Source organism: Talaromyces proteolyticus, assembly GCF_021365285.1.
Source record: "Talaromyces proteolyticus strain PMI_201 chromosome Unknown BGW36scaffold_19, whole genome shotgun sequence".
NCBI classification, from domain to species: domain Eukaryota; kingdom Fungi; phylum Ascomycota; class Eurotiomycetes; order Eurotiales; family Trichocomaceae; genus Talaromyces; species Talaromyces proteolyticus.
Window position 1 is genome coordinate 59,265 of NW_025764295.1, and position 10,023 is coordinate 69,287.

The following is a 10,023-nucleotide window of genomic DNA, read 5'->3' on the forward strand; positions in this document are numbered from 1 at the left end:
TTACATATCGTGTTACTCAACCTCTCCCCATAGTGTAAGCACTATCGGCATCCTCCCAATCCCCATACTAAAATGATCCTTCCCGTCATCGAGTAATGCTCACCGTCCTCGCCGTCGGGGAAAGAAATGTCGTACGTCATGATTAACCGGGCAATTTTCGTGCGGATGTTCATTAGCGCGAGGGGTTTGCCGATGCAACTGTAGGCGCCTGTGGATGCACCAACATTCTAGAGGGTTATAGGGGGAAGGGGGTTGTGATGGAAGACGTACCAAGTGAGAAAGGCGTATACGCCGATCGAGCCTTGAGTAGCTCCGGATGGCTGTACCACCGTTCAGAGATGAACGAGAGGGGATCTGAGTAGACTTCGCTCGCTGAAAGTATTGAGCCGTCAGCAATTGCCTTCAAATCTGAGTAGCGGCCACAAGAGGAATAAAGATAAAGGGCACGTACACCGCCCAAGCACCCATTGCGAGCAGAAAACCGTTACACTCCCGGAATAAACGTCCCATTCCCACAGTAATCCCTTCACGCGGCGTATCCCTAGGAATAAACTTGGAGCCGGCGGATGAAGTCGTAGCGTCTCGTTGATGAACCCGCCGAGATGCGGTAACTGCGCGATCGTGCTGTGTAGGTAGTCTCCTGACGGATCGCGCTCGATGGGTGCGAGTTCGGCTCGGAGTTTGTTGACTTCGGCGGGGTGACGGGCGAGGCGATAGAGGAGGGTTGTCAGGGTTGTGGCGGTTGTGTCGCTGGGGTTGTTAGTGCGGGCTGCTGGGGGAGACTGGTGCGAGGGAAGGGAGGGGATGGACAGGGTGGGATGTACCTTCCCGCTGTGATGACGAGCATGGCGTTGCCCATGAGGAGGTTGAATTCGTCCATCGTCGGGGGCTTTCCATTCAGTGGAGCAAGGAAGGAGGCACAGATATCTGGGATTTCCACCTTGTCCTATACATGGCGTCAACAATCACTCACGGATTCTTTCCCTCATAAAGTGGCCAGGTGAAAAAAGAAGGAGGGGGAGGGAGACCTACACCCATCCTATCAACAAGCTTCCGCGTCGCAAACCGCACAAATTGATGAAAGTCACTCGTCAGCGCCGGCATCGTAATAAGACATCTGAACACCCAACTGGGGAGATAATACTGAAAGGGCACAACCCCCTTGAGCAACACCTCAATCGCCCAATGATTCCGGCTTGTATCCAGCATGCCGAAGCTCCGCCCGAAGGCTAGATCAGCCATTACGTCGTAGCTGTACAGGTTGAACTAGTCGCTGACGTCGACTGTTTCTTTTTGGTCGGCTAGCAAACGTAGTTGGTTAAAGAGTTTCTGGCGATAGACCCGGATCCGGGATTCATTCCCGCGCAGTCGCGCGTCGCCGAATGCTGTGCTCCATACCCGGCGCCGCGTATCGTGCTCAGACCGGCTTCGGTACACGTGTAGTGATTTCATCGGGTGCCCGTTGTCGTAGAAGGTGCTTTTCGTATAGGGAGAGCGCGGGCCGTAGATTTGGGGGACGGCGGAGGGGTGAAGGATTGAGACGTTTGAGGGGCCGACGCGTACGACGGGGCCATATTGCCCGTGGAGATCGTGGATGAGTATGTAGGCTGGTCGATAGTGGAGTTTTGCTGAGAGCCAGAGGCCTGAGATTCGGGCAAGGTAGGGGCCGGGGATATGGTTTAGTGGGTGGAAGTGTGCGCGGTACAGGGTGAGGGAGCCGAACACGCCAAAGAAGTAGGCAATGGCTAGGTCTGCCGTAGTCTTTAGGGAGGTGTAGGCTGTGATGTCTTTGGTGAGGTGGAGGGCTACCACGGTTGCGATGATGATTGATGTGTACAATAGTATAAAGCGAAGCGGTTATAGATGGTGTTCGCCTCCTTGAAGTCTAGCTGGTGGGATAGGATGTCGATGGCACCTGCCAGTAGGTACGGTCGAGTCATGGCGTAAGCAGACAACTCAGTAATCCCGACAGCTTTGTCTTCGTTGGTGAAGGAATCAAGACAATTACGTAGATGGATGGCGAGGGGACCTCACCCTCACCAGGATCGGGCAGCTATTCCAGGCCCAGCCATGGCAATACTTATTTGGCGGTTAAACCGACGAAGAGATGCATAACAGGTTTGAGGGATACGACATGTCTGCTGCGCAGTACAATGTACCTTCCTGTGATCTGCACGCAACATGCCTATGTATCCCTTACCTACCACAGCGTCTCTCTTACATGGCCTCATCGAGAAACTGCTTGTTAAGGCATTCTTGTTCGAGTGCAAGGCTGAGTCCACTAATATATCCCTTGCATTCTCTGTACTACTCTGCTTCGACCCCACAATATGCGCTTGGTGAACAGCCACGGCGACTCCCGCTGCGGTTTGACTGAATTGTCGAATCGAGACGGGGAGCATCCTGAAAATACCGGGGTACGAGGGAAAAGGTACTCTCGCCGCAGCCCCATTGGAACCGACCCTGCTAGAGGCGACGATAACCACTGACGGGATACAAATAGATATTATTCACAAAAACCAGCGTGAAGGATACTAGTTTCCTCAACAGCGTAGGGATAGCGGAGAGGCATCGCTAAACTTAACCTCTTGTTGGTCTAGAGAGGTTTACAATATATTCGTATGCAAGTACCACAGTAGAATAATTGGGACTTGAACTAACTTACGGGATATATACAAAGAGAAAAGAGTACTGTGGAAATACAAGGTTAATGGAGATTATGTATGGCTAAGAGTCCAAAGAAGCTGGTGCTAGAAGCAAAATGTGTTCTAACACTCGTGTGAAATTCCCCTACTACTCCTCCTTATCGGTCCATGGGTAGTCAGAAGACGAGTGATAGTAGACGCTCAGGTACACACCAGTCTTCTCGGTATACGCAAAAGAGATCCAAGAGGTCAAACAAGCTGTTTTGCTCAAGTCTCGCTCTGGGCTATCACGATGTTAGTTCAGTAATTTGAAGGACGATTCAACAAAATATGAACTCACTAATACTCCCGCACTTTTGCTCATAGCTCCTCCCCTGTTCGACAAGCCCAATCTCCTCAAAAAACGTCGCCAGCCCCCTTACAATGGTAAGATCACTCCCACCATGGATTGGGAAGTAGACCTTAGAAAGAGGCTCAGGACTCCCAGGCCTCATCTCATAGTTCCAGACAAGAGGCGTAGGCGTCGAATCAGTGCCATTATCGAAACGGCCCGTAAAGGCGCGGCATCCATCCCGAATCTGCGTAAGTTGCCACAGGCGCTTCAAATACCCTAGTCCCCTCATGGTCGTCTCGCCAGATAAGCGGCCTCCCAGGGTCCAAATCTCCTCCATCTTCGACCACGTTACGATATTCGTCGAGCTGTACAGTTAAGCCTCGACTTGGCAGGCGCAACACAGTCCCAACTGAGGAACGCGAAGTTGCTATACCCATCCGTCTGCTCCATGTACTCGTCGATAACATTGAAGGCTGAAAGATCGCCCATACTATCGCGCAACGGCTCAATAGACTCGTTGAATAGCCGCCCAAAGTCAGTGCCCATGGCCTTGCACTTCAGTGCGGGGAACGTGTACCCTTTCACAGCGATCGGCCGTCCTTGAGATCAAACCCGAAGGCTACCTGCGAGCGTCAGTCCCATAAACCCGTTTTCCGCCTAGTGCCTTCCGCTCGGATTCTTCACCGTGTGTCTTGCAATGAAGTGCTCGAAGAGGGTTGTATTGTACCCCGCCAAACCCAACTCCTTTAAACGGGTGAACAACTCGCTCATGGCGACTTGATTATACAGATCCCGCTCCGTCCCGGAGTGCGCACCGACGGGCTCAAAGCCAATTCTCCATACTGGATCGCCGCTGCTATGCTGTGTGTAGTTTGTGCTGAATTCGAGGGGCAGGCCGCTGCGGGTTATGGTGCCCTTGAAGATTTGCGGGTATGGGCCCATCAGCGGGATTAGGGTTTGCGTGTGGAAGGCCATGTATCCCTCGCGATGGGCGGGGGGTAGTTTGATATCGAGAGCATCTTTGTGAAGAGGGGGGTTGTTTTTGATAGCCAGATTTGTTGGGAGGAGGAAGGGGAGTCGGATTCGTCCTTGATGGATTGAATGACGATTGTAGCGACATGGCCCTTAGGAGGGTGCTGGACGTCGGGTTCGGGGTGTTGTGTGGTGTTGGAGGTCATTTTGGAGGTGATTTGGTCTTTGAGAGTGTGTAGATTGAACTTCCCTCGGCACAAAATGAAACAAGCAAAGCAGAAGTACAGAATGGTTCCACCTCCGGAAAATTGCATTTACAAGCCTTCAATTACCGGCAATAGAGAGTACATAGATAAAGCTGAACACAGACGGACTGTATCCGTCAGATCTATCCATTCCCAAAATGCGGTGTGCAAAACAACAGTCGAGACTACACTGGCATGGAGGCATACTAGGGACCCTCGCGTTGATTAGCAGTGCGATAGATGTACGTGGTGCATAAGTATGGTATGCAAGCGGGGCAATTTTTATCACATCGTAATTATGAGAGTACATGCAGCGTCGGGTCTGACTTGTCGCTGCGGCCAGCTGCATCCCAGTTAAGACTTTATCGGCCCTTACCATCAATATGCTTTCAACGTTATATGAATGAGCGGCAAACAGATACCCTATCAGCCCTCCGGATTCCTCCAAAGCCTTCAAACATCTGCTCTTTCGCGCATCTTGACATAGTACTCACACACACACACACAACCCCCCCCCCCCTGGCACCAAAGCCTGCTCCTCCACCACCATGGCCTCAATACCCACCGACCCGAACCCCGTAATCGAAACAATCGATCTATCCGCCTACCTAGCCAGCGCCGACCCTAAAGCCCGAAAGTCAACAGCAGACCGACTCGTCGACGCCCTCTAAAGTATCATATTGAGTTTCAAATGAAGTATCAGTATATCGATCCGGAGAAGAAGAATTAGAGAGATGCTTTAGTTATTACAACTACAAATGGGTCATTTCTTTTCATTGCCGCATTATATGACTTCAGCGTCTGGTGGGGGTATTGAGCGATACTTTGATGGACGGAATAATTTGCACTAGGTAGCCCTAAGTTGGAAACAGCCCCTACTCAGGTCCGCGGCCCCGGCGAGAATGTCAATAATCCAAACTTCAAATAAAACTACCAATCAAGCATGCGGGAAATTCACGCCGTAAAGATTCGTGCAAGTGATGTGGCTACGATTTTAGCTAAGCGTTCCTTACAGCGTTAAGAAAAGGGTCCCCCTTGCAGAAGCTCAGGTTAGCTTTAGGTGTAGCACAACATACAAGGGTGCAGAGAGGGCCTTACATATATCACATTCCATGATCTTACATTTCATTTAGCGGTTTTTTTTTAATTTAAAGCTCCTCGGCGAATGTTTTCTACGTTATTCTAGAACTACCCTGGTCTATGTGGCTCGTCCTCGATTCCGACCTTTTTTTCCTTTGCATCCTTTCGGTAACACAGAAAAATGGAAGGGAACAGTCCGCACGAGGCGATTCCGAAGTCGCCGAGCACATCTGTTGCTGCTGCTCTACGCTACTCCTCTCAGGCGGACCTGAGCAAGGGGTGGGAAGCGAATGTGGTGCCTCTCGAGACTGAGGAAACAAATGGGCAGCATGAGCAACTGGAAACCCCCGCAGAAGCATATCAGTCAAAATCGAGACTTGCAGCTATTATGGTTGGGCTCGCTTTATCGTGCACACTGGTGGCGTTGGTATGTCTTGTCTGCGAAGCAACAAACCCCGAAATGGGGGATTGCAAAGAAGCTAATGTTACTTCTGTTCGATTCTACAGGACAACACAATACTAGCAACCGCAATCCCAAAAATCACAGCCCAGTTCGACTCCCTGGGTGACGTCGGCTGGTACGGGAGTGCCTTCCTCCTGACAAACTGCAGCGTGAGCCTGCTCTACGGGAAATTATACACATTCTTCCCCGTGAAATGGGTATACATGTGGGCACTCGCCGTCTTCGAGATCGGATCCCTCCTCTGCGGGGCAACACCGACCTCCGTCGGCCTTATTATCGGACGAGCTATCGCAGGCGCTGGCGGCGGTGGCCTCTTCTCCGGAGCGATGCTCATCATCGCCGAGTCGGCGCCGATGCACCAGCGACCGATCTACAACGGGATCATAATAGCGATCTTCTCTATCGCGGGTGTTGCGGGCCCGTTACTCGGCGGCGCGCTGACGGATAATACGACCTGGCGATGGTGTTTCTATATCAATCTTCCTCTGGGGGCTGTAACGTCTTTGGTTATCGCCTTCTTCCTAAAGGCAAAGAAGCCTGTTAAGACTATTGCTGGGGTGAAGGAGAAGTTGGTGCAGCTGGACCCGGTTGGGCTTTTCTTTTTCCTGCCGTCCATGATCTGTTTGTTGCTTGCGCTACAATGGGGTGGCACGGAGTATCCGTGGAGTGACGCACGGGTTATTGCTCTATTCGTGGTCTTTGGAGTCCTGTTCCTTATTTTTGTTGGCGTGCAGTGGTGGGAGCAGGACCAGGCTACCATCCCCCCGAGATTGTTCCAAAACAGGAATATCTGGGGTGCCTCACTCTATATTCTCTGTATTAGTGCTTCGGTCATGGCTTTGACATACTACGTGAGTCGTCTCTCCCCCTCCCCCACGTTCCTGAATCCGCTAACAACCACCTCCAGCTCCCAATCTGGTTCCAAAGTGTAAGAAATGCCACAGCCACAATGTCCGGTGTAATGAACCTCCCCATGCTCATCACCCTCGCAATCTTCACAATCCTCTGCGGCGCCCTCGTCACCGCATTTGGCTACTACATGCCCTTCATGTACATCGCGCCAATCGTAATGACAATCGCCGCCGGTCTCCTCACAACCATAACACCAGACTCCCGCCCCGCGCAATACCTCGGTTACCAAGCCCTCTACGGAGTCGGCTGCGGCGCCGGAATGACGCAGCCCATGCTCGCCGTACAGGCTGCCGTTTCTTCGCTCGACGCACCCAGCGCGACGGTGATTATCGTTTTCATGCAGACATTAGGCGGCGCGCTGTTTATCTCTGTCGCGCAGAATATATTTCATAATAAGCTTTTGGTGCTGCTCGCCAGGGAGGCGCCGGACGTTGATGTTGGGAAGGTGGTTTCGGCGGGGGCGACGGGATTGAGGGCCGTTGTTGATGAGGATGCTTTGCCCGCTGTGTTGGACGCGTATAGTGGTGCCATTACGTATTCGTTTTATGTTGCTGTTGCGCTCGCTGGAATTGCGATTTTGGGGGCTTTGCCGATGCAGTGGCTTTCGTTAAAGAAGATTTCTTGACTCGTTACTGGCCTACCAGGAACATATCACCCTTTTTTTTCCCTTTTCCTCTTTCTTGTCAAGGGTAAAATGAATTATGAGAAGGACCGTTCGATACTAATCATATTGGTGTCATATTGCTCGAAAACTAAGCTTAGGAAAGAGAATTATAATACAGAGAAGACTTGAAGCTTTTTGGTGTGCGCGCAAACATGTTGCACGTCTTTAGGCACCGGATGCAAACAATACAAACATAAAATTGATATTAAGGTCTAAGGTCTGATGTTACGAAACCAACATATGCGAAGCTAAGGACAGATTAGGATATCTTAAGCTACTTTAAAACAAGTGGTCCTTAAAGTAGCTAATATTATAATCAACCAATTACTATAGCTGAGCACTACCTATTTACCATTTATATAAAATTATATTTTATATTAATTTGAGAGGCCGCTTTGGAATCTGTAGAGTTCTTATTAGATAAAAGATAGAGGCGTTATACTGCTTAAGTACTAGAGTTATCTTAGAGATATTTAGTAGTAAGTATTCTGCTAATCATCTTTAGAGAGAAGGATTTATATATTCAATCTAGGAAGCAGTTTTTAAAAGATAGAATCTAGATAGATTCCAATCTCTAAGACTTTTTTAATATAGCGCCTCTATTAGCGCGTAAACTAGCTTTATATCTTTAAAAAGATTTTTTAGGGAGCTTTAAGATGATAATATTCTTAGACTATTATTTTTTATCTCTAAATTTTAGAGTATTAGATATAGAGATAGTATTATAGAAAGCTTTAAGTAAGTATATAGATACTAGACTCTAGTCAGATAGCTTCTACCTAGATAGTAAATAGATAGAGGTAGAAGTAGTCTATAAAGCCTCTAATAAGTTTTAAAAGATATAGTTAATGCTTTTAGAGAAGAGTAAAGAAATGTTTAATATTGAATTAATAAGTATTATAGAAGTATTAGAGTGAGTACTTAATAAAGGCTTTCTAGATATAATTAATGTATTCTTAGATTTATAGATTGCTATATATTGTCTAAGATATAGCATATCTGGGCCTGATCAATATCTTGTGTTCTAGGTATACAGCCTTGCTAGATGTCTACTAGACAGAGGTCAACAGGTCACTATCCATTGGGTGCCTGGACATAAAGGGGGCCTTGGCAATGAGGAAGCAGATAAAGCTGCTAAATAGGTGATAGTAATGTCCCAGAGCACTAAACACCCAGGTATCTTGCTCGCTCATGTTAACTGGGTCTGCACAGAGGCTTCAGGGGTGCAGTGGGCGGCCTGGCTCTCTAGAACGCTGGCTGCCAGGGCCGCGAACGCCAGACTAGGGCGGCAACGCTATAATCTCCCCCAGGGTGGTGTATCGATCCAGTGGCCGCCAGCGCCCCCAAGCGGGTGGCACGGCACCTATATCAGTTTAAGACTGGGTGTGTCCTGACAGCAGTGTATTTGTACTGAATCGGTAAGCGCGACACCCTTAGCTATGGGGGCTGTTTGGGAGGCTTGGAGACCATTAGACACGTGCTATTCCAATATATATAGTAGTAATAGTAGTGAGAGGCTCTATATAGAAGTCTCTTAGAGATAAGAGTTAACAGGCTTTTAATGATAAAGAACACTTTAAAAGTATACATATTAAAGGACTTGAAAGCTATTAAGACTCTATTAGACTTTATAAAGACTATTAAGACTCTAAAAAATTAATAAGAGATCATTATAGGCTGTCATTTGGTTCGGTTCGGACCGAACCAAAACCGATCTGAAACCCGAATGGTCCGGTTCTGGTCCTATATACAGTGAACCGATGTGGTTCGGTTCACCAAGTCCAGAACCATATGATTTTTTAGGGCCCATTTGGGTCTGGTTCGGTTTGAGTTTTCAATTCGGTTTTATCTGAATATCTGAATACTAATGGATTTTCATTAATAATATTAATATATTTAGGGTTAACTCTAATCCTTTATAATTATTATTGATTATTGATTATATAATCATTTCCGAAGCAGCTTTTCATGAATTGAATTCTTATTTTTTGAATTAGGACTTTATTTTAGATATTTTTATAAATATTATAATGAATTCTTAATATTTAAATTATAATTTAAGAATTATCTGAATAATATAATACTTTTTCTATTTTTAATATATATTTTTTTAAATTATATTATATAGTATATTTAATAAAGTAAATATATATATATTTCTATATTTATTTTATAGTATTTATTATTATCTATCTATTTTTTAGTATATCTCAATAATCAGATAAAAAATTATAATTTAAATAATTAATTATAATTTTTATATTATTTATCTATCTAATTCACTAAAATTTAGAGAGATTTTAATATATTTTTAAGAATAAAATCTAACTATAATTAAAAATTCTTTTTTAGCGTGATTTGGTTTTGATTTGAAGAGCTAGAACCGTTCAGTTTTCGGTTCTGGTTCCAATAATAAGGATCAAACCGAACTGACCCACTTTTGGGTTTGGTCCAGAAACTCAGGACCAGAACCGAACCAAATGACAGCCTAGATCATTAGATAGACTTAAAAAACTAATTTATAAAGATAAAAGAACTTAATAAAAATTATCTTAATAAGCTCTTTAATAAAGGTCTTAAAGAGATTTTAAAAGAAAGAATAATAGAACTAAATAGTTTATTATTAATAGATAATATCTATATATATAGCTTCTAAGAGGGGATTTAAAGCTTTATTAGCTTTAAGAAGATCTCTAAATTATCCTATA

The 10,023-nt window shown here is 46.3% G+C and overlaps 3 protein-coding genes across 3 annotated transcripts; 1 reads left to right on the forward strand and 2 right to left on the reverse strand.

Moving 5' to 3' along the window:
- Nucleotides 1–41: 41 nt before the first annotated feature.
- BGW36DRAFT_442998 (cytochrome P450) lies at nt 42–1,940 on the reverse strand (the record flags this gene model as incomplete). Its single annotated transcript, XM_046221597.1, has 7 exons — nt 42–208; nt 271–372; nt 452–750; nt 825–946; nt 1,033–1,266; nt 1,342–1,805; nt 1,838–1,940. 7 exons carry the CDS (start codon nt 1,938–1,940, stop codon nt 42–44), a joined length of 1,491 nt encoding a protein of 496 aa, XP_046065129.1.
- Nucleotides 1,941–2,793: 853 nt separating this feature from the next.
- Nucleotides 2,794–3,954, reverse strand: BGW36DRAFT_402415 (aromatic prenyltransferase; the record flags this gene model as incomplete). The annotated part of the gene is made up of 4 exons (XM_046218860.1): nt 2,794–2,929; nt 3,000–3,344; nt 3,365–3,534; nt 3,664–3,954. 4 exons carry the CDS (start codon nt 3,952–3,954, stop codon nt 2,794–2,796), a joined length of 942 nt encoding a protein of 313 aa, XP_046065130.1.
- Nucleotides 3,955–5,387: 1,433 nt separating this feature from the next.
- Nucleotides 5,388–7,491, forward strand: BGW36DRAFT_353121 (MFS transporter). Its single transcript, XM_046213401.1, has 3 exons — nt 5,388–5,703; nt 5,784–6,590; nt 6,647–7,491. The coding sequence occupies exons 1-3, from the start codon at nt 5,458–5,460 to the stop codon at nt 7,274–7,276; spliced, it is 1,683 nt and encodes a 560-aa protein (XP_046065131.1). The 5' UTR covers nt 5,388–5,457; the 3' UTR covers nt 7,277–7,491.
- The last annotated feature ends 2,532 nt before the right edge of the window (nt 7,492–10,023 follow it).